The 24,888-nt window shown below is 42.0% G+C and overlaps 2 protein-coding genes across 2 annotated transcripts in view; one reads left to right on the plus strand and one right to left on the minus strand.

The window, feature by feature from the left end:
* The first annotated feature begins 524 nt into the window (after positions 1–524).
* LOC125378383 (hyphally regulated cell wall protein 3-like) lies at positions 525–8,849 on the plus strand. Its single transcript, XM_048393840.1, has 2 exons — positions 525–610; positions 8,462–8,849. The coding sequence occupies exons 1-2, from the start codon at positions 525–527 to the stop codon at positions 8,847–8,849; spliced, it is 474 nt and encodes a 157-aa protein (XP_048249797.1).
* The window catches only part of LOC124138047, a 36,599-nt gene continuing 19,278 nt past the window's right edge, over positions 7,568–24,888 (minus strand). Inside the window, exons 4-15 of the mRNA XM_046504554.2 lie at positions 23,273–23,401; positions 22,520–22,584; positions 20,688–20,849; positions 19,616–19,774; positions 18,535–18,721; positions 17,894–17,992; positions 16,842–16,928; positions 16,143–16,332; positions 15,370–15,615; positions 14,195–14,353; positions 13,159–13,704; positions 7,568–12,794 (exon numbers count right to left, since the gene is read on the minus strand). Coding sequence (XP_046360510.2) covers positions 12,484–12,794; positions 13,159–13,704; positions 14,195–14,353; positions 15,370–15,615; positions 16,143–16,332; positions 16,842–16,928; positions 17,894–17,992; positions 18,535–18,721; positions 19,616–19,774; positions 20,688–20,849; positions 22,520–22,584; positions 23,273–23,401 — 2,340 coding nt within the window. The 3' untranslated portion in view covers positions 7,568–12,483. The remainder of the gene's footprint in view (positions 12,795–13,158; positions 13,705–14,194; positions 14,354–15,369; positions 15,616–16,142; positions 16,333–16,841; positions 16,929–17,893; positions 17,993–18,534; positions 18,722–19,615; positions 19,775–20,687; positions 20,850–22,519; positions 22,585–23,272; positions 23,402–24,888) is intronic.

Genomic DNA, 24,888 nt, shown 5'->3' on the forward strand with positions numbered 1-24,888 from the left:
TTGTTTTTTCTTTCTTCTTGAGTTGTTTGTTACTGTGGTATGGATGTGTCAAGAAACTGTCACTTTCTGCCATTGTTTAGTTGCAGCAAGCCTGACAGGTTTGTTATTATTAGCTATATCATAAAATATTTTTCAAATCCATTGTGTCAGTTTGTTTTTTACAACCCTAGATGATACCGGGTTTGTGTCAATATCAATATTGCCAGCATTTGGTGGTTGTAACAATGTAGATTAGACCTGAGGCAGATAGGATCCCAGGAACCAAAGCTGATTTGTTTAACGTCGCACTCAGCAATATTACAGCTATATTACATGATCTGTAAATTATCAAGTCTGGACCAGACAATCTAGTGATTGACAACCCGAGCATTGATCTACGCAGTTGGGATACGATGACATGCATGAACCAAGTCGTCGAACCTGACCATACAATCCTGTTTGTTGGCTCTTACAACAAGCAGGGGGTGCTAAAGAGCAGTGCTAACCCGGATTGTCACTGGTGGCTGATTGTATGAAGCAAAAAAATGGTACCTGGTGTGTTCGGCTCTGCCACTTGGCAGTGTCGTCATGCACTGGCAGCACTGGTCATAGCTGGTAGTTTTAGTGTCTGGTTTGTTTGGTTTAGATCCGATTATTATCAGGTTGCTCTGGCAGGAACAGACAGTGAAGTTAACACCCGCAGAGTAATGAAATGTCACATACTTTGTACACACATCCTTGGATCGGTATGACATGTCATTCACTGAGCCATTGACTTTATCCTTGTGATGTGGCTGCATTAACTTTCTGCAGTCATTAGTGTGAGTGAGTGAGTGAGTAAGTATGGTATTACACCGCTTTTAGAATATTCCAGCAATATCACGGCAGGGAACACCAGAAATGGGCTTCACACATTTCGCCCAAGTGGGAAATTGAACCAGGGTCTTCGTTGTGCAAGCCAACGCTATAACCACTAGGCTTCCCACCGCCCCTCTCTTTAGTATTAGAATCATTATATAGTTAAGCCTGATCATTCAGAAGACGGTCAGGTCTTATTGGAGCAGCTTGCTTAATATTGCGCATAAGAAAAGCTTTTGTGACAAACCTTAAAGAGACTAGTGTGGGGTACTTGTGATCTATTGTATCATCGGCTCCTTAGGGGGACGAGTATGGGGTACTTGGGATCTATTGTATCATCGGCTCCTTAGGGGTTATTGAGTATGGGATACTCGGGATCTATTGTATCATCGGCTCCTTAGGGGGACGAGTATGGGGTTCATGGGATCTATTGTATCATCGGCTCCTTAGGGGGACGAGTATGGGGTACTTGTGATCTATTGTATCATCGGCTCCTTAGGGGGACGAGTATGGGGTTCATGGGATCTATTGTATCATCGGCTCCTTAGGGGGACGAGTATGGGGTACTTGTGATCTATTGTATAATCGGCTCCTTAGGGGTTATTGAGTATGGGATACTCAGGATCTATTGTATAATCAGCTCTTTACGGGGACGAGTATGGGGTACTCAGGATCTATTGTATCATCGGCTCCTTAGGGGGACGAGTATGGGGTTCATGGGATCTATTGTATCATCGGCTCCTTAGGGGGACGAGTATGGGGTTCATGGGATCTATTGTATCATCGGCTCCTTAGGGGGACGAGTATGGGGTACTTGTGATCTATTGTATAATCGGCTCCTTAGGGGTTATTGAGTATGGGATACTCAGGATCTATTGTATAATCAGCTCTTTACGGGGACGAGTATGGGGTACTCAGGATCTATTGTATCATCGGCTCCTTAGGGGGACGAGTATGGGGTTCATGGGATCTATTGTATCATCGGCTCCTTAGGGGGACGAGTATGGGGTTCATGGGATCTATTGTATCATCGGCTCCTTAGGGGGACGAGTATGGGGTACTTGTGATCTATTGTATAATCGGCTCCTTAGGGGTTATTGAGTATGGGATACTCAGGATCTATTGTATAATCAGCTCTTTACGGGGACGAGTATGGGGTACTCAGGATCTATTGTATCATCGGCTCCTTAGGGGGACGAGTATGGGGTTCATGGGATCTATTGTATCATCGGCTCCTTAGGGGGACGAGTATGGGGTTCATGGGATCTATTGTATCATTGGCTCCTTAAGGGGACGAGTATGGGGTACTTGTGATCTATTGTATCATCGGCTCCTTAGGGGGACGAGTAGCGGGTTCATGGGATCTATTGTATCATCGGCTCCTTAGGGGGACGAGTATGAGATACACAGGTTCTATGTATCTTATGTTGCACTGGTAGAGGTTTTACTGGGAGACAAGAATCAGCTATTCAGGAATTGTATATTATATCAGACTTTTAACACAGGACCTATTGTATCCATACTGATTGCATCTGCTCTGCCACAGAAAATTTATATGTGAAACACAAGAACAAATTCTATATTAAAAACATGATCATGATTTATTACATCTTGATTTTGTAATAATAAAAGTATCCTTTTGATACGATGATAAAATAACAAAACATAATGACTAAAAGTACAAAATATTCTTTACCAATGGGTCTGTGAAACATTTTCTGCAGGCACATGCTTCAAGAAACACAAGATTGTGACATCATATAGTAAACATAATTCAGTATACTCTGACAAAACAAAGTGAAAGTGATTTTGCTTCACGCAGCATCAGTAATCTTGCAGTATATCATGGCGAGCAAAACAAAGAAGTGCAAAAAATCTGCAGATCTGGCATGTTTTCATACATGTATGTGCTATTTTGTTTTCGAAATACACAATTGCCACTTTGAAAACTGAATTATTCACAATTCCATTATTATGGAATTAGACCATATCCCTCAAAAGAATTCATTTTGGTCTGTTCCTTAGACACGTCTCCACAAATCAAAGTTTTTTTAACAACTGACACAGCAGCAAGGCACATCTCATTTTGAAAAGTTAAAACATAAAAGCAGAATTGTCCTTTAATACCTGACACTGTCAAACTGAAAACCGATCTTACATTTCTCAAACATGCCAACATGATCACCAGACATGCATGATCATCAATTCATGAAACTGTTGCCAACTTTTAGCTTTTGGTTAACTGAAAAGGTCATTTTGACAAGTTGAACAAATCTGAAAACTCAAAAATAACAATCAACAAATTCACAACACAATTGCAATATACAAACACATTTAGTTTTCTGAATTAATGTAGCCTGTGTAACAAGAAACAATAAACAGTTCTATGGCTTAGTAGCTGACTTGGTGTCTCGATTAGATTCAAGTTGATCCAATTGGTTTCAACTGATAGGGAGAGCAGACCCTTTCCATTTACCAAGAACATTTTTTTAGGACAACCATATTCATTGGCAGATCTAACGTGTACTGACACTGTCTCCTGCCTGTTATTTACTTTATTTATTTGTATTTTAATTACATTTCATTGCTCTAAACATCAATTAGAGCTAGCACTTCAGAAGCTGTCATGCCCTTGCTTCAAAATCATTTCCTGCATTTGTCGTGAAACTTGTTCAGGCTTCACAATTGCACACATCTTCCCGAGATGCATGAGGGATAACCGACAATAAAAGTCCAGTTTCCACCCTGCCGAACTAGGCTGGTATTATGGAGTTACATTTTGACTGCACTAATGAGTCTATGAATAGTCCAATCAAAATCGCGCAATGTAATCGAAATCCGGTTCGTGAACTGTTGTGCAGATTTCGGTCAATTGCAGGATTTGCAAAGCATGTGCACTGCCAACTACTTGTCCACAGATATTTTCCAAATCTTTTCATGTTTTTAATCAAGGTGCTTACGTGATTTGAAGCACTTGGCGATGTAAGACCCATTTTATTACAATATAGATCTTGATTAACGATCAGATCATCTTAACTGGGCGCTGCCATTTTGTTTGAAGCAAATGCAAGTGATACCAGAGGTGGAATCTGATTGGCTTAGAAGGGACAAAACTGTATGTGGTAATAGCCACTGTTGGCTCTACGATCGAGCCCAGGAATTCCAGCCTAGTTTGGCAAGGGTGGAAACTGGACTTTTGAAGTCAGTTGACTCTCTTGCCTCGGGAAGATGCATTGCACATGATACAGAGCATGCAATCTTAATGTAACAGATATATATTATATATTTGACCAGATGGCTACAAGAGATCATGTGAAAATTATCTCGGTCCTAAACACAAGCCTTTATCAATTTGAGAAGACCGTCTTAAGTACAAATGTAAGAACTCGAGTGAGGTGGCCTCTTTGGTTTGTTTAAGTGCCTGAGTGAGTGAGTGTGGTTTTATGATGCTTTTAGCAATACATCAGGCATATCATGTGAGGGGACACCCAAAATGGGCCATGTAACCATGTGGGGAATCGAACCTGTTCCTGCAAAATGGATGGAACACCTTCACCACTAGGCTACCTCAGTACCTGGTTCAATAGGCACCATGGCACACAAACTGAGATGGATGTTCTGATCACAAAGGTTTACATGACATGAGTCTTTGGTCAATTAAGACAGCAGCTCAAATAGCCCTCATTGTCGTTGTTGCACAAGTTCAACAAACAGCACACAAGGTCTGTGTTTTTAACATTGGTGCACACAGCAAAGTTTCAGCTATATGATGACGGCCTGTAAGAAATCGAGTCTCGTCCACACAATTGATACTGTGAGCAGCGACCCGTATCATCGGGGTCCGATGACACGCCATCAACCAAGTCACCGAGCCTGACCACCTCATCCCCTCTTACAACAGCACAGGTTGTATGGACTAAGTCAAACCCAGCATCCCCTCGGGGCAGCAAGTTAGTTCCAACAATGACCCACATCATGGATAATACGGTCTTAAACAAACTGCTGACATCAGTATGTGATATGTATCAATTCAAATTTCTCCAAGTACATTAACAAAGTATGTGATATTTATCATGATAAATGAGATTTTTAACAGAAAAATCAATGAACATGACACTTGTTCAACAACGTAATGCAAATAAACAAATTATGATCAATAAAAACATAAACAATTACCTGCAGTTATATTCCACTTGCAGGTCAAGCATAAACACATTAAGACAAAATGGCCCACTTTTCCTAACATGGAGAAAGTTCGATCCAAAGGTGACCCTAAAAGACAACAGTACTGTTTCTTTAATTGTAAGGACGGAAAGTGTGCTGGTGTTTTATCAAAACTGTGAAGGAATTAAATACTTTGTCTTCAGGTTGTACCCCCAAAAGTAAATTGTTCCCTGAATTGTCCTGAAAATATTTGTATTGTGAAGAAACATTAAACTGATTCTACCTTTCAAAGATAAAATATGTTTTGACGCAGTGACCCAAAAGATATCAGTAAAAAATACAAAAATCATGCCCTGGCACATCCCAATATTCAGTGGTTGGTCCAATTTGTCTCTTGAGGTTATTTGTTTAATTGCATATTTCGTTGAAAAAGACGAGTGGGCACACATTAGGGACCGGTCATTTATTAAAAGGGGTGGGTCTGTGGAAATCAGAAGGCCACCAAAAACATGAATCTCTAGAGGAGGGCAAAAAAACAACACACATTTTGGGAGGGTCGTGAAAAAATGGACATTATATAAAAAGGATAAAGTGCTTTTGCATTTTTTCATTTCTGGGAGGGTCATGAAAATTAAGACATGCATTAGGGGAGGGTAATTATTTTCAGTACGTTAGTGCTCTCTCTGTATTAAAAGACCGGTCCCTTACCATCATGGATATGTAGTGATGATACAGATAATGAATCGTGTATTACCGTATTTGATGTAATAAGTGCCCCACTCTAATAAGCGCCCACGTCAATATTTGCTCATATATTGGTTAGTGAACAATCTCAGTTAGCACCCCTTCCAACTGATCAATGTACACAAGACTTATTTATTCGGGTATAATAAGCACTTGTGTGTTATATGCACCCTTAATTATGGGTAATTCTGGAAAAATATATCTGTCGCATATAAACATTTCAGGCTATCAGCATAAACCACGAAATTTATCTTTCAACTTTGTTTTTTCCACCAAAATAATATTCTAATAGGAGCCCCTATTTCTAATTTCGAGAACACTCTGGGCGCTTATTACTTCAAATACGGTAATATACATCATGCTTCTTGAGTCATGATACGATATGTATCGTGATGCATACCGTATTCGACGTAATAAGCGCCCACGTCGATATTTGCTAATATATTGGCTAGTGAACAATCTCAATTAGCACCCCTTCCGATTGATCAATGTACACAAGACTTATTTATTCGTGTATAATACGCACTCGTGTGTTATATGTACCCTTAATTATGGGCATTTAAGTCCTGGAAAAATATATCTGTCGTGTATAAACATTTCAGGCTGTCAGCATAAACCACGAAATCTTTTAACACCAAAATAAAATTCTGAAAAATGCCCCCTATTTCTAATTTTGAGAGCGCCCTGGGCGCTTATTACGTCGAATACGGTAATTTGTGCATGTTTTTCAATATGTTATACATGGCTTGGCTAACACAAGATGGTTCTTATCAACAAGTGTTAGCTTCACTTGTAGGTTTGGTTATTCCAGCTTTGTTCTATTAAAATCAAGTAATCAGATTTTTGCATTTTGACTGGTGACAGATAGCAAGGTAATGCTAGCTTTAGATGACTGAGTTAAAAGCACAAGTTCGTAATTATTATTTTTTGAAAATTAAATGAGAATTATTTAATAAGTAGATGTATCGTAACATGAGATGTAAAATCACAATGCAATAGTACATTGATGAATCGTGCCATCGCTAAATAAATATTAAATGCAGGTCTTGATGTCATCAATCTCATTAAAATCAGATCTTAGTGCTCGCTACTGCTACACAAAGATCTGAGGACATCCCAGGTCAGGACACTTCAGAACAACCTGTTGCAAACTTTGACCAACCAACTAAATGGCAAACAGGAAGTCGACAGTAGACAACAAAAAAGCAGCTTTTTCTAGCTTTTCGGTACTAGTTTCCATATGCCAACTTCTATCACAGACTATGCCTTGAAAAATATTTTGACTTGATTCTTGATTCAAAATTTGAAAAGTTAACAAAAGTAAATTCTGGAATGTCTGATTGATGGCACTGGTGTGGCAGTACCTCTCGTGGGCTATCGCAAGTTTCTTCTGTTTCAGATGTTTTTCCTATTAAAGTGAGAAATAGACGATTTTGATGGAATTAGTCTTCCAGTCTACAACTGTCATTTGGAGTGCCCCGTGTTAACCTTTTTAGGTTGCATAATAAGAAAACACATTTGGACTACCACCTTTGATTGGTCGAATGAAAGGTCATTCTGACATGACCTGTAATAGGATGAGGTGAGGTGAGGTGAAATGGGGTTTAACGTTGCGTCCAAGATTATTGCACTTATATAGTGACATGCATGCACATGTGTGTGTGGCTGCTTGTACTAGTCCGGACTGATGCCGATTTATAGTGCTAGCACACTGAGATACCATGCCACAGTTTAACATGAATACCCCACTCAGACACAGTATACTGACTCTGAGCCGACCAGTCCTTGTTTTAGCTCCTTAATGCCTAGCACCAGACAGGGTAACAACAAGTACCATCTTTTAACGTCTTTAAGTATGACACGGCTTGGGATCAAACCCCGGACCTTCCGCTCTCCGGGCGGACGCTCTACCATTAGACCACGGAGGTGGTCTGTAATAGCATGACACGGTCGACACAATTATGGATAACAACTTCCTTAACTACTGTAAAGGCAATGTTTCGGTATATTTATTACAGTAAATAAAGAAGTTGTTATCCATACACTGTGTCTACCTTTTTATCCGTCAACTTCTAAGTAATGCCTATCAAACAATTCTGTAATGGGATGTCCTCAGATCTTTTTGTAGTTGTGAGCACTAACATCTGGTTATTATGAGATTGTGATCTCATTTTGATTAAGCTGTAAACGTGATACATAATGCAAAGATACAAAGATACAAAGATACAAAGATACAAAGATACAATACATGAAAGTGTGACACTTGCCATGTTAATGAGCTGAATTCAATAGGAATACCTTGAGACCCACCCAAAGAATATTGACCAAACACTTGGCTCCTAAACTGGTTTGAGAACTCTTGCACTCATACTTGAAGCACTTAAAATACAATAAAACAACGGAATGGAATAATTCGGGAAAATTTACATTGTTTGCCAAAGATTAGTCAAGTAATTGTTATTATTGTTTAAAACATGTCATCAAACAATTTATTTATCAAACAATAGTTATCATTGTGTATAATTCTAAGAATACTACTTCTATTTCATCATGGCAATACATTGTGTTTACTTTGTCCTGTTTTGGCTGTTATCACATTTGGGTCACTTGTGTCTTTTTGTACATAAACACCATTAGCAGACATTAGAAAAAGTGGGTGTGCACCCCTGGGTCTGTGAACAACACACGACCCTACAACACAATACTCATACCATAGCACCGACCATGGCACCGTCCATGACACCGACCCTGGCACCGACCATGGCACCGACCATGACACCGACCCTGGCAACGAACATGGCACCGACCATGGCACCGACCATGGCACCGACCATGGCAACCACCATGGCACCGACCATGGCAACGACCCTGGCACCAACCATGGCAACGACCCTGGCAACGACCATGGCACCCACCATGGCAACGACCATGGCACCGACCCTGGCACCAACCATGGCAACGACCCTGGCAACGACCATGGCAACGACCATGGCAACGACCCTGGCACTGACCATGGCACCGACCATGGCACCGACCATTTGACATTCTGGGGTAGGCCTGGGATTTTGTTTGAAGACTACATATTTGTTCAGCTACATCTGTAAAACCAGATATATATTTTAATGAAAACCATTAGACAAAACATTTCTTTCACAAAAGCATTTTGCAACAATGTATTTTTTGCCGCAGACAATTTCTTCTATTTTTTCCAGCATTCTGAAGCACAATTATTTTTTTCAAGCATTTTCTGGGACAATATATTTTTTTTGATAAGTACCAGGCAAGAACATAAATTGGTAGGTCCCTATATCGCAATGCTGGGAAAATTCAGTGGACTCTGACAGCCTTAATAAAATAATAAAAAACATAAAACCCCTTCTTTGGGATCCTTTGGTATTTGGCACAATGGATATACATGTATTCAATTTGCAGTTATCAAGGCATTCTTTGCCCTCAATAAAACCATATACAGACAAGAAACAACCAAATGGAAACTAAAGTCATGTTATTATGCAGAACTGGATAACAGGTTGCTAACACAGCATCTAAACAAGGCAATACCATTATGTTGATCAAACTGAAAATGTCTCCATAAATAACTAAAAGAAAATTGTTCACAAATAAAATGTAAGTTCTGACTAGTGGTGGGCCGATACACCGATGCATCGGTAGATCGCAATTTTTTACTTCTCGATACAAGTATCACAGTCACACACTAAGTAAAAAATATTGATACTTACCTTAAATGTTTTCTTGAAAAAAGTGTTACACTAAACACTAATTACAAGTGAAAATGAGTAGTGAAAACGTAAATATTTTCATTCATTGCGCCATACCTGACACTGCCAATCATTAGTGTGCCAGGTATTTGGCAATCCTGTCTATGAAAAAGATGGCCTACGCACCACAGATAAGTGCACAGATAAGTGCACAGATAAGTATCGCACACTTGGTGTATCGTCCGACCCCGAGTTAAGACGCTGCACTGGCGTGTCAAAGTTCAGACATTTTCATACACACATATTTTCTAGAGTATCTGGTCCACACACGAGCACTCATACGTCCATCTTCTTACTTTCTCATCCACCTCAACATTTGCATATTTAAATCCATTTAAGTTATTAATGCCACTTTGAATATTTTTAGTCATATCACAGCTGTTAGTTAAACTTTGGAAGAATGTCTCAAGAGTCACAGGTCATAACTGCCCCAACACTTTCACAAAAACCAGTCATGTCAACAGACCAAGGTTCGTGATGGAAGACAAATTTGAGATTCAACCATGAATGCAGATGTAATTCTGCAAGTCTGACAAAGACCAAATCTTACTATGAGGGATGCCCAGATATTGATAATATACATGGATATCCCCTTAATAGCCCGACATTCTACTAACCCTTACTAACATAAGGCAAGCTGACTCAGACGAGCGGCTGATGATGCTCCTGTGTCTTCCTACTTGTTTGAAATTCAATTCTGGAACTTTGACATGAATTACAGGTATATCACAGTATTGCCACGGGGACATATTGCAATTGTTTGTTTGTTGTTTAATCCCCTCCTCAGCATTATTCCAGCAATATGATGGCGGTCTGTAACTAATCAAATCTGGACCAGACAATCCAGTGATTGATATCATGATCACCGATCCACATAATTGAGTGAGCGGGCTGCATTTTACACTGTTTTTAGCAATATTCCAGCAATATTCCAGCAATATCACAGCAATATTCCAGCAATATCATGGCAATATTCCAGCAATATCATGGCAATATTCCAGCAATATCACGACAATATTCCAGCAATATCACAAATGGGGTACTTCACTACTTCAGTGCCATCTAGGGCCTAGGGAAGCCCATACTAGTCTATGGGATCACTACTTCAGTGTCATCTTGGGCCCAGGGAAGCCCATACTAGTCTATAGGATAACTACTTCATTTTCATCTTGGGCCTAGGGAAGGCCATACTAGTCTATGGGACCACTACTTCAGTGTCATCTTGGGCCTAGGGAAGCCCATACTAGTCTATAGGATAACTACTTCATTTTCATCTTGGGCCCAGGGAAGCCCATACTAGTCTATGGGATCACTACTTCAGTGTCATCTTGGGCCCAGGGAAGCCCATACTAGTCTATAGGATAACTACTTCATTTTCTTCTTGGGCCTAGGGAAGCCCATACTAGCCTATAGGATCACTACTTCATTTTCTTCTTGGGCCTAGGGAAGCCCATACTAGTCTATGGGATCACTACTTCATTTTCATCTTGGGCCTAGGGAAGCCCATACTAGTCTATAGGATCACTACTTCATTTTCTTCTTGGGCCTAGTGAAGCCCATACTAGTCTATGGAATCACTACTTCATTTTCATCTTGGGCCTAGGGAAGCCCATACTAGTCTATAGGATCACTACTTCATTTTCTTCTTGAGCCTAGGGAAGCCCATACTAGTCTATGGGATCACTACTTCATTTTCTTCTTGGGCCTAGGGAAGCCCATACTAGTCTATGGAATCACTACTTCATTTTCATCTTGGGCCTAGGGAAGCCCATACTAGTCTATAGGATCACTACTTCATTTTCTTCTTGAGCCTAGGGAAGCCCATACTAGTCTATGGGATCACTACTTCATTTTCTTCTTGGGCCTAGGGAAGCCCATACTAGTCTATGGAATCACTACTTCATTTTCATCTTGGGCCTAGGGAAGCCCATACTAGTCTATAGGATCACTACTTCATTTTCTTCTTGGGCCTAGGGAAGCCCATTCTAGTCTATGGGATCACTACTTCATTTTCTTCTTGGGCCTAGGGAAGCCCATACTAGTCTATGGGATCTCTACTTCATTTTCATCTTGGGCCTAGGGAAGCCCATACTAGCCTATGGGATCACTACATCAGTGCCATCCTAGGCCTAGGGAAGCCCATACTAGCCTATGGGATCACTACATCAGTGCCATCTTAGGCCTAGGGAAGTCCATACTAGCCTATGGGATCACTACATCAGTGCCATCTTAGGCCTAGGGAAGCCCATACGATACTAACCAATTCAAAGACTATTCAATTTTGATCACACTCTGACAACAGAGAACCTATGTCTTGCTTCTTGGCCAACACAGCAGTCTGGTTCCCTGTCCTTGTATAACACTACCAAGCCTACCGACAGACTAATCTATAAAAACAGTTACGAAACGCGGACTTTATAGAAACCCTTATTAGATATCACTATAAATCAACAAGTTTTTCAGATACTTAATGTCTGTCTCCTTGTGTACTGCTGCAAACATCTTTTAAGTTTGTGCATCTACAAACACCATCTACCTTGGAGTTCATTCCAAAACTTTCTTAATAAATGCATATCAGTATGACAAATGATACCTAAAATTGCAATTGAACCAAATAAAAACATCACTATTCATAGTAGCATGTCAATGTATGCAAGCCAAAAACTTACAATAAAAATAAATGTTCATGAACAAGTTGACTAGAAAACACTCAGAACTGCTGCCCCCAACATGAAAGGCTAAGTGTAGAATCCTTTGAAAGTACCATCACAAATATCCACCACAGTCTCGAAGCAGATGTTATAAGACATATGTGATTATTGCAAAGAAATATCACATAGGACCTGGAATAGTCACTATGCAGTTGTTACAGGTCACAAGTGATTCTAACAATGAAGCATCACTTGAGGCCTGTCATAAATGTTTCCAGCGCTGAAACACATAACTTTAGAAGTATTCTTCATCTGTTGTGAAGTTGGCCTCTGTGGTATCGACCTCGACCTCTGCAGTGGCCTTGACCTCTGCTGTGACACTGACCTCTGTCATGGCTTTGACCTCTAATGCTGTGACCAGGATATCTGTCATGACTTTGACTTCTCATGCTGCGAACTTGACCTCTCATAATGTAACCTTGACCTCTGGATTGATACTGACCTCGTTCCCTAACTTTGGTGAAATCCATCCCTCTTCCACGAGATCTTCCCTGAGATTCATACAAACTTAACTGTTGACTTTCTTCCGGAGATAATGGAAACAGGCCCAAATTCCTTGCTGAAACCAAATTAGGTTATTGTTTATTAAAAATTTAAACAGAAAGATGAAAATAACCCCCACACACAAGGTTCTGTAACTCACCTTAATTATGAGTGAGTGAGTTTGATTTTACGCCGTTTTTAGCAATATTCCAGCCATATCACGGTGGGGGACACCAGAAATGGGCTTCACACATTGTACCCACGTCGGGAATCGAACCCGGGTCTTCGGCGTGACGAGCGAACGCTTTAACTACAAGGCTACCCGACCGCCCCCCTTAATTATGAAGAAACCATATATGATATGATGATCGCCCCCACCTCCCAATTCCAACATGTTTTTAACCTTACAAGCATGATGACAACCAACATGAGGGGATTACCTTGTTCATCGCAGCCCCTCATGTACTCCTTCAGGGTGTGTATATCCACCACGACTCTACGGGGCACTGTTAGGTGACTGTCCACTCCAAGTCTCCTGAAGATGAGCCTGACTTCCTTGGTGGTGTCCTGGACTGTCTTGGGCATCGGATTTGTGTCGTCGTCCACAGTGACAGTCAGAGCAAGGTTATCATCTGTCGGAGTATGCCCCTCTGACATCTTCAGCTGACAGAGTTCATGGTACAGATCGACCAGGTGGGCACAGATGATCATCTCGATCTCCGTGAAGTGGAAACTGTTGTTTACTACAATGAGGTTTTGAGAGTTATTCTTTGTCAAATCTGGTCTGAGAAGAATGAAGATGTCACCGGCCTTGGCACGCATATTGCTGAGGAAACACTGGATGAGAAGATGGCGGAGGTGATTGAACTGGAGCACGGTCTTCGCAAGGTCGAACACCTTTACAGCTGTGTCCAGATCTCTGTGACATAGCGCTAACTCCATAAGCTGACAAGCAGCTTCTCTGTGGTGATCTGTTAAGACTGCTTCTAAAACAAGCAGGTGACATACAGGAATTGGCAGAGGATATACATGAGTTAGCAGGGGATAAACAGGAGTTGCCAGAGGATATACAGGAGTTGCCTGAGCTACTGGCTACATGTGAAGTAGGTCATATACTAACCACATGGGGAGTTGGTAGGTGATATACTGGCTACAGCCAGGAGACAGATAGTAGGTGATGTACTGGCTACATGAGGAGTAGGTGGGTGATATACTAGCCACAGGTGGAGTTGGTAGGTGATATACTGGCTAGATGAAGAGGTAGGTGATATACTGGCTACATGAGTAGATGGGTGATTTACTAACCACAAGTGGAGTTGGTAGGTGATATACTGGCTACACGAGGAGTAGGTGGGTGATATACTAAGTTACAAACCACAGGTGGAGTTGGTAGGTGATATACTGGCTACAGGGAGTTGGAGGTGATCCTCAAGTAAAGGAAGTGTTGATAAGAAAAAGTATGGCAATATGAGGTACCTGTCTTAGGCAGCTGAGTTTTAAAGAAGGCCAGGACATCAGCTGCTTCTGGTAGGCAGGATTTGCTGCAGAGGAGACTAATGGCCCGCAACAGCTGATCATGCCACAGATCTGGACGTTCTTTAGCTCCATGTGTATAGACCTCAGTTGGGCAGAGACCTGAAATAATCCAAGTCGATATGGAAATATTCACCAAAAGGAAACGACAATGAGGCTCCGGGGCTGCCTTGAGTACCATTATCCATGCATGCTAGCGTGCAAACTTGCTTGAGTTCAATGTTGCCCTCGACACTATCTCGGATGTATGAACAATCCCCTGATTGATATTATGATCGACGATCAACACCATCAACCATGTGACTGAGCCAGACCACCACATCAATCAAAGCGCCTCTTACCACCAGCATAGGTCGCTAGGGATCAATTCTAACCCGGAATGCCAACAGGTCTACCCATATCTTCAGGCCATATGAACAACACAGCAGTTGAAGAATTCACCAAGTTTAGTACAACTGGTCATAATGTACCTAAATCAGTATTCTTTTGATTTTGTCTTGAAACCTGGATTTAAACATCGGCATCAACAACAGTGGAACCTACATTTCCAGTCTTCTGGTTTGGGAAAATGCAAGCCAACTGCAGTACAATCTCAATAAAATCACATTTTTGTTCTCGCTACAGCTAAACTAAGATCTGAGGACATCCAATTACTGGTCAAGTCCTTTCATCTGACCAATCACAGCATTGCTTACCAGATCAGTAAAGTTGGAATGTGTTTCTTAATCATGCAACTTCGGAAAGGTTAAAACAGGGTCTTCTAAACAACAGTTACAGCCTGTACGACTGATTTCGTCCGAATTGTCTTCCATCCCTCGCTTCAATGAGTAAAACATTTGAAACTTTCCACAGCCCAAGGGAAGTTTTGCCATATAATCTCGGCCATCTATTGGACATTCTAGAATTTTCTTTTGTTCAGTTTTCAAATTTTGAATCTTAAATTGTAAAATGGAAGTGACCAGTCTGAACAACAAGAACACTTCTTCAATTATTTCAGGTTCAGTTAAAAATCTCTCTCTCTCTCTCTCTCTCTTTTTAAAACCAATAAACGTAAAGTTTATTATGACATTTGGTGACCTTGACCTTGAACGGAAAACGTTATTGTTTGACCAAGTCACCTTGTATGAACTGAAGCAGTCGCTCCAGCTGGGACATCTGGAGGCACACCTCAACCACGGTGGAATGGAAGGTGTAGCCCATCTCGGGCTGGAGGTTCTTGCAGGGGAGACGGTTGTCTAGGAGATCAGCCACCAGGGTGCAGCACTGGCCATACGGAGGGGACTTGAATGTACGAACTAGCAGGTGAAACCCTATGCGGGCTAATGTCCTTCTGTCTAATGACAGCAGAGCATCCTTCGTGATCTCTGGGGAATAAGCAGTTTATAGTTACACACATATACACATGGTTAGAAGTTCTGCAGTTTTAAGGAATCAGTGAGAATGTTTTTGTCAAAGTGGTACGAAAATCTTAAGCTTAGAAGGTCATAGAAATTTCAAATATTCTTGAATTAACCAGACCTTAACTGAGGCGATTATTGGATTCAAACAGAGATCCAGGGGAGACAAGTATGCAATTTGTATCACCCTTGACTTGTGCCTGAAGAATAAAATCAATGTTGGAATGGACGTGTATGTGAGGCATGATTTTGTGAAGGAGCTCTTATGCTGGTGTCATGATAATCATGGAAGGGCCCCAAAAATGGCAGACAGATTGCTTCAATGTGGGAACTGAACATGGATCATCAGACTAACGAGCTAACATTTTCACCACCAGGCTACCCTACACCCCCTCACTTGATAGTGACCCTGTCTTGTCAGACCATATCCAGGCAACCTCTGACCTGGAGTTGCCAATGACAATATCGATTCGATGAGCAAAATAATGACACACCTTTTTGGTATTTGTTGAACACGTTATTAAGGAAAGCATGAAAGTAAATGGCGGTCTTGAGGGAGTCCTGTTTATCATGAAGGACATCAACATAGACCCTCAGGAACTTGGAATTAGGAAGGGCGTCAGAAGTGCACTGCAACAAGTAGATTCGGGCGAGGTACTTCCAGTTCATGGACTGCCTACATCCCTGAAAAAACAAACAACAAACTTTACAAACTTCCAACTTTTTCATTTGGGGAAGGGGGTACTGTTTCTGTTTGATCTTTAACACCGCACACAGCAATATTCCAGCTTTATGACGCAGTCTGTAACAAATACAGTCCGGACCAGACAATCCAGTGATTGACATCATGAGCAATTGAGCATCTATCCACACAATTGGGATATAATGACATTCATCAACCAAGTCAGTGAGTCTGACCATCTGATTCCGTTAGTCACCTCCTACAACAAGGACAGTCATCTTTTATGCATGGGTTGCTGAAGATCAATTCTACCCCGGATCTTCAAGTGTCGGTACTCTAGGAATGAGGTTCACACATTGTACCCATGCGGGGAATCGAACCTGGGCATTTGGCATGTTGAACAAACGCTCTAACCCCTGAGCTACCCGACCGCCCTAGAAATGAGTTAGGGGGAAGACAGACCCACCATGCTAAACAAGCTAGCTCGAGTCACTGCAAGAGGCCAACTTACGGCAATCCTGTGGTATATTCCTCGGTAGTCTTCACTGTCTGTCTGTACTTCCTCCTGCTCTTCATCCTCCTCATACAGATCCAGATCCTGGAACAAGAACACAGGAGACTTTGTATGGATGGCAACTTCTTCCTGGAACAAGTTCTTGCAAACTCATTAAGTGTGAGTGATTGGGGGAGTGAGTATGGTTTTACGCCGCTTTTAGCAATATTCCAGCAATATCACGGCGGGGGACACCAGGATTTGGCTTCACACATTGTACCCATGTCAGGAATCGAACCCGGGTCTTCGGCGTGACGAGCGAACGCTTTAACCACTAGGCTACCCGACCGCCCCAACTTATTAAGTGAGTGAGATGGGATTAATGCTGCTTTGAACAGTATTCCAGTTATATCAAGGCTTGTAAGCTTATGGAGGGAGGAAAGCTCGAAGTGATGCAGGTCTCTGACAGGTTTACATATGAGCACAGGTATGGTTCTGACAAACCAAGAAACATAAATGGGGCGAACTGGGATTCAAATCCAAGATCATCAGTTTCTGCTATACTAAAGGGACGCAACTCTTCACAACAAATTGCGGTGCCTTAGAAGACTGGGCCACCAGTGCCCCCTCACATATTAAGTCATTGTTTCCCTTATTCCCTTGTTATCTCCTGTCTTTCACATGCAAATATTGTCCATCTGTCTAAATATATTGGCATTGTAATGACAATGTATTAGTTATTCATAATCAAAAGAGTGAGTGAGTATGGATTTACGCTGCATTAAGCAATATTCCAGCAATATCACGTCGGTATAGCCATGTTGGGAATCAAACCCGGGTCTTCGACATGACAAGCGAACACTTTAACCACTAGGCTACCCCCCGGCCCCCATAATCAAAAGAAAGGACACAGTGAGTTGATAATAACACCATCAGGACTGATCATTAGAAATGAGAAAAGCTGTCACTAAATACAAACATCCCCTCCCGCCTATTCACAAACTGTCTTCCTTCTGACTATTCAACCATTGTGGGTGAGTTGCGTTCAAGAAAAGGTTAGTCCGACTCACCTGCGCAGGTTCCACAGTCATGGTATGGTAGACTCGCATGACTTTATGCTGCGTCTCCCTCTCAGGGGACCAAGGGACTGTTGACAATTTCTCTATGATCTAAACAAATAGGATTAACAGTGTGACGGAAGTGTTCAGTAATCAACAGCTCACGCAACAATGAGTGAATGTTTCTATTGTTGCAGTCTGCTATATTCAGGGATGAGAATGGATATTTTCCTTTTCAGCTGAAACCTTTTTTTTCAATGGAGCGTGATCCATAATTTGGGAAGCCACCAGATTTGAACAAATTTGAGGTCACTAAATTTGTGGATCAACGGAAGATTCTCACCCTGTATATTCCAGTTACAGGGTCTTACTGGAGGCAATCTATTGCATCCAATACGCACATGGATTAAGAAAGACGCAAAAAAATAAAACATGGATAATGCAGGCGGTTATTATTATTTCTTTTGGCCTAATCAAGTTTGAGATTAGATTCAATGAATAAATGAATGAATGATATTGCTTTATGACGTATCAGCAATTTTCCAGCTAACACAGCGATTTGAGATTGGAAAGTGCTCCTGACATGACCTCCACATGTTGGATGGTGAGATCATCACTCAGAGGTATCCAATCAAAGTAAACAATTTGCTCACCTCAAGCCCCAGAGCCTTCATTGACTTTTCCGACATGATCTGAAGTATCAACTCCGCCTTTTCCCGGAATGTGACGTCGTGCAGCTGAGAGAGGAGAGCAACTTGCATGATGCTCGAGGGCACTGCATGCTTCTGCTGCTGACAATAGATGACTACATCTTGAAGCATCAATGTCTGCAGTGACAATCTGAAAATAGGAGGATACATATTGAGTACGCAAATCATACACGTGGTAGGACCCTTCTTCAAAATTGATTTTGTTTGTTTGTTTGTTGTTTAACGCCGCACTCAGCAATATTCCAGCTTTATGACAGTGGTCTGTAAATAATCGAGTCTGGACCAGACAATCCAGCGATTGACATCATGAGCATCGATCCGCGCAATTGGGATCAATGACATGTATCAACCAAGTCAGCGAGCCTGACCACCCGATCCTGTTATTCGCCTTTTTATGACAAGCATAGTCACCTTTTACGGCAAGCATGGGTTGCTGAAGACCTATTCTACCCCGGAATCTTCACGGGTCTCTTCAAAATTGAATTAGGAGTTGGGATAGCCTAGTGGTTAAAGTTCACTAGCCATGTTGGTGTCAAGGTTTGATTCCCCATAACGGTATAATGTTGTTTGCCCAATTCTGGTGTCCCCTCTATGATACTGCTGGAAAACTGATACAAGTTTGTTTGTTTGTTTTTAGGTTAACGCCGCACTAAGCAATATTCCAGCTATATAACGTCCGAGACCTGCATCACTTCGGGCTTTCCTCCAACATTAAGTTGACATGCTGCGAAATAACTGTAATACTGTTCAAAGCGGCGTTAAACCCAACACACTCACTCAATCCATATTGGTCCGGTTGTCAGTGAAGTCTGGGTTAACTCTGCAAAGCTATGAAATTATTGATTTGTTATTACATTGGGAAAAAAATAATTCCAATTTGGGAATTTTTAATAATAGTTGCTGCAGACTTGGCCCTAAATGAGGGCCATTGAGCAGGTCCAGATAAATCCCTGAACAAGCATGAGGAACTCGGAGCTATTCTGTACCCAAGTCCCCACACTGTACAATACTTTGTCTATCTTACTGTAGCAGCTGTGTGAGACAATCAGGGCTAAGGATTAACCCTCGGCTACACGTCCGGTTGAAGATTCCGGAGACTGCGTGAAAACATGCTGGCTTTACATCTTCCTTCAGTGGGTTCTGCATCACCTGCACCATCACCTGGATTGCTTCCCTTGCATATCTGAAAATATGTACTACTAGCTTCACAACTAATCAAAGAAATAACACGAGGCACAATTTTTTCACATATTCCCACTTTTTGCACATAAGTCCATGCAATCAGAAGTAATGGAAGATCTTCTGTGAATGGTATTGCCACACAACATCCATGTATACACATCTTAGAGTGAGTGAGTGAATGAGTGAGTTTGGTTTAACGCTGCTTTTAACAGTATTCCAGTTATATCACGGCGTGTCAGCTTAATGTGGGAGGAAAGCCCGAAGTGATGCAGGTCTCAGACGTTTACCACTTCGGTGCAACCCTCGAGTACAGGTATGGTGCTGACAAACCTAGAAACATAATCGGGGCGAACCAGGATTCCAACCCACAATCATAGGTTTCTGGCATGCCCAAGGGATGCAATTCTGCACAGCAAATCATGGCGCCTTAGACGACTGGGTCACTCGTGCCCCCAATTACATTTTGAACACTAAAGGTGGGTAATGGCTATAGAGAGGTTTTTGAATGAGTGAGTGAGTTAAAGTTTAACGTCACATCGGCAATTTTTCAGCCATATTGTGACGAAGAGGTTTTTTAATATGGCTGCTATTGTGGCCATAATGAAATTGGATTCGAACCTCTTGAACAAATTGGGTGTCATCATTGTTGGGATACATTCAGCAACATATTGTGATACACTGAAGAAAATGAATAAGGCATCATGCATATTTGGGGGGTATCGTTTTGTAGTGAAGACATATTTATGATCCCTAACTTTTTTGTTCAGTATATGTGAGGTTTCAATGGGCTACTCCAACAGATTAAGCGATATACCATCATCATATTCATAAATGTTTAATTCCTACGGTAGATAGTGGGATTTTGTGACAAGTTATTATCAAGGTGAAATATTCTGTAATATTGAAAGACTTACAGGAGGAGGTTTGGGTCCTTTGTTGCGAATGACAGTAGGTAGTCAATCTGGGAATAGGTCCCTGTCTGCATCGCCCAGCGAAGCATGCACTGCAACACCTCGCCACAGATCGCAACATCACCGCCACAGTACCTAGCCAGGATGTGAAACTTGGCAAACATGCTGCAAAACAAACAAGTTATTGTAGTATACTATTCAACTGTTGTTAGGGATACTTATCTTAGGTTATACTCTTTAGATGCACATAAGCATCATTATCAGTTGGGTCAATATCAGAGCAATCGGAATGTCCATATAAACTTGATATACAGAACACTGGGGAACAGAAAAAGGAGAAATCATATAATTTTTTATTACTGATTGGCAAGTTCATACCTATTATTCCACTGCTGCCCTTTGCAACATGACTAGATGGTAAAAACATGAATACGTTCAACACCCAAAACACAAGTGTCAAAACGTGCGGTGTCATTCTCAGTAAGTGACTTGGTTCAAATGTGCCTCTGTTCACCTAGGGGGGATTGGGAACCTGGTATGTGAGGCGGAAATAAAAACCTCTTGGGCCTATAGGCAGCTTGGGTTGTATACTCCCAAAGGAGTTGAGAATGATAACTGGAATGCATATGGATTCAATAGTCAGGGAAAAAATCAACTGCATTTGAGCAGATAGTAGTATCTTAACAAGTGTGGTATATAAATGTAAATAAGATAGCTACGCGATAAATCGCAAAGAACAATGATGAATGAAGTGTGGTTTATTTCATGTTCTATCATGACATCATTTCTGAAGATTCGAACATGTACTAAATCATAAATTGGACGATATTCTTTTGAGAGGGTAGTGCCAAGTGAGTTGTTCTCCATAGAAGTAGCTGGACATTGTTTATAACCACAATGGCCATACGATCACATCCAGAAGTGGGAGAGCGATGACAATCAGTATTGGAAGAAAAGGTACAGATAATCCACGTAAAAATTGCAAGAATATGCGGGAAAGATCAAATTTACCCCCCCCCCCCGTTCATGAGATGGACTTGTCCGACATTGCCGAGGTGGGATTCTATTCAGGGAGTCATCATTATTTAAATATGGTTACCGGTACATATTTATAAAGCTTAAAGAGGCTGTACATGATATTGAAATCTCATATAAGATGTAAACGACTTGTGGTTGTTGTTTATCGTACAATAAACCACTGCAGGAAAATAAACCACTCGGGGGGCATCCCTGATGGTTTATTCTCCCTGCAGTGTTTTATTGTACGATAAACAAGTCCTACTCGTTGTTTATTTCTAAAATAATAACATGCACTTAAGTTCAAAGTCACAAATATTTGATGTGTTTGTTTAACAGCAATATTCTAGCTGTATGACATCTGCCTGTAAACACGCCAGTCTGAATCCAACAAGTCATTGGAAATATGAGCAATGATTCATGCCCCTTACGACATGCATAAGTTGCTGAGGATAAAGCAGAACCTGGGATTCCAGGTTGCATTGGTAATCAAAATGATCACCTAATAAAGTTTGTTTGTTGTTTAATGCCGCACTCAGCAATATTCCAGCTATATTATGGTGGTCTGCAAATAACTGAGTCGGAACAAGACAATCAAGTGACTGACATCATTATCATGAATCTATCCAATTGGGATGATACATGCATCAACCAAGTCAGCGAGCCTGACCACCCGATCCTGTTAGTCACCTCTTAAGACAAGCACAGTCGCCCCTTCCGACAAGCCTGGGTTGCTGAAGACCTATTCTAACCTACATCTTCACAAGTACTAGTAAGTTGAATGTCACCATAGAAACTAAGCATTAACTCCCACTTACTGATGGTGCATGTTTGTTGACATGAGGTGTTGGAGGTCTTTGAATACCATGGAGATCATAACTTCCTGAAATGTAACAACATATTGACAGTTAGTAACAGGTAAGATCAGTACATTTCTATCCACTATATTAACAAGGTGAGGGTCGGTCGGGTAGCCTATGGTTAAAGCGTTCGGTCGCCATGCCGAAGACCAGGGTTCGATTCTCGGCATGGGTACAATGTGAGAAGCCCATTTCTGGTGTCCCCCACTGTGATAATGCTGGAATACTGCTTAAAGTGGCGTAAAATCAAACTCCCTCCCTCGCTTACAAGTTGACACTAAGTGTGTCACTAAACATTAGTGTGCGCATGGTATAGGGTTTGATTTCTTTGTGAACAGGTAAACTGGTACTTTACCCATGCTACCTACATCAAAGTGTCATTAATGTAACGTGCATCTCATCACTGCATCATTTGTGTAAGTGCATCTCATTTGATTGTTTGTTTATTTGTTGTTTTACGCCACATTCAGCAATATTCCAGCTATATGACAGCGGTCTGTAAATAATCAAGTCTGGACTAGACAATCAAGTGATTGACATCATGAGCATCGATCTACGCAATTGGGATACCATAACATGCATCAACCAAGTCTGCGAGCCTGACCATCTGACCCTGTCAGTTGCCTCTTACGACAAACATAGTTGCCATTAACGGCAAGCATTGGTTGCTGAAGACCTATTCTACCCTGGATCTTCAAGGGTTGCACTTACCTTAGAAGGCTGTCCATGCTTGTACTTGCATGGACTGTGTTTACATCTGCTGTTTCTGACAAAGTTGACGCAGTATCCTTCTGGCACGCCCAGAGCCTGGACGACTTGAGGGGGGATAGCAGGCTCAGGCTGAGGACAAACACATCTTGTCATTTGAACAACAATAAAACTTCAGGTAAAGGAAATCAGTGCGTCACCTAAACGTTCGCTAAACAATTAATACATGTCAGAGTACAAACACCTATACTGCTGCTACTGGAACTGAGATGGGTTAGCAGTGGTAAGGGGAACACGATGATGGCTTACATCAGACACGGGCACCTGAGGATGGGGGCACGAGATGATGGCTTACATCGGACACGGACACTTGAGGATGGGGGCACAAGATGATGGCTTACATCGGACACAGACACTTGAGGATGGGGGCACAAGATGATGGCTTACATCGGACCATGGACACGGACACTTGAGGGTGGGGGCACAAGATGATGGCTTACATCGGACACGGACACTTGAGAATGGGGGCACAAGATGATGGCTTACATTGGACACGGACACCTGAGGATGGGGGCACAAGATGATGGCTTACATCGAACATGGTCACTTGAGAATGGGGGCACAAGATGATGGCTTACATCGGACACGGACACCTGAGGATGGGGGCACAAGATGATGGCTTACATCGAACATGGTCACTTGAGAATGGGGGCACAAGATGATGGCTTACATCGGACACGGACACTTGAGGATGGGGGCACAAGATGATGGCTTACATTGAACATGGACACCTGAGGATGGGGGCACAAGATGATGGCTTACATCAGATACGGACACTTGAGAATGGGGGCACAAGATGATGGCTTACATCGGACACGGACATATGAGGATGGGGGCACAAGATGATGGCTTACATCGGACCATGGAAACGGACACTTGAGAATGGGGGCACAAGATGATGGCTTACATCGGACACGGACACTTGAGGATGGGGGCACAAGATGATGGCTTACATCGGACACGGACACATGAGGATGGGGGCACAAGATGATGGCTTACATCGGACACGGACACATGAGGATGGGGGCACAAGATGATGGCTTACATCGGACACGGACACTTGAGGATGGGGGCACAAGATGATGGCTTACATTGGACACAGACACTTGAGGATGGGGGCACAAGATGATGGCTTACATCGGACACGGACACCTGAGGATGGGGGCACAAGATGATGGTTTACATCGGACACGGACACTTGAGGATGGGGGCACAAGATGATGGCTTACATCGGACACGGACACTTGAGAATGGGGGCACAAGATGATGGCTTACATCGGACACGGACACTTGAGGATGGGCGCACAAGATGATGGCTTACATCGGACACGGACACTTGAGAATGGGGGCACAAGATGATGGCTTACATCGGACACGGACACTTGAGGATGGGGGCACAAGATGATGGCTTACATCGGACACGGACACATGAGGATGGGGGCACAAGATGATGGCTTACATCGGACACGGACACATGAGGATGGGGGCACAAGATGATGGCTTACATTGGACACGGACACTTGAGGATGGGGGCACAAGATGATGGCTTACATCGGACA

Source organism: Haliotis rufescens, unplaced genomic scaffold (genome assembly GCF_023055435.1).
Source record: "Haliotis rufescens isolate VD_foot unplaced genomic scaffold, xgHalRufe1.0.p SCAF_12, whole genome shotgun sequence".
Classification (NCBI taxonomy): Eukaryota; Metazoa; Mollusca; class Gastropoda; order Lepetellida; family Haliotidae; genus Haliotis; species Haliotis rufescens.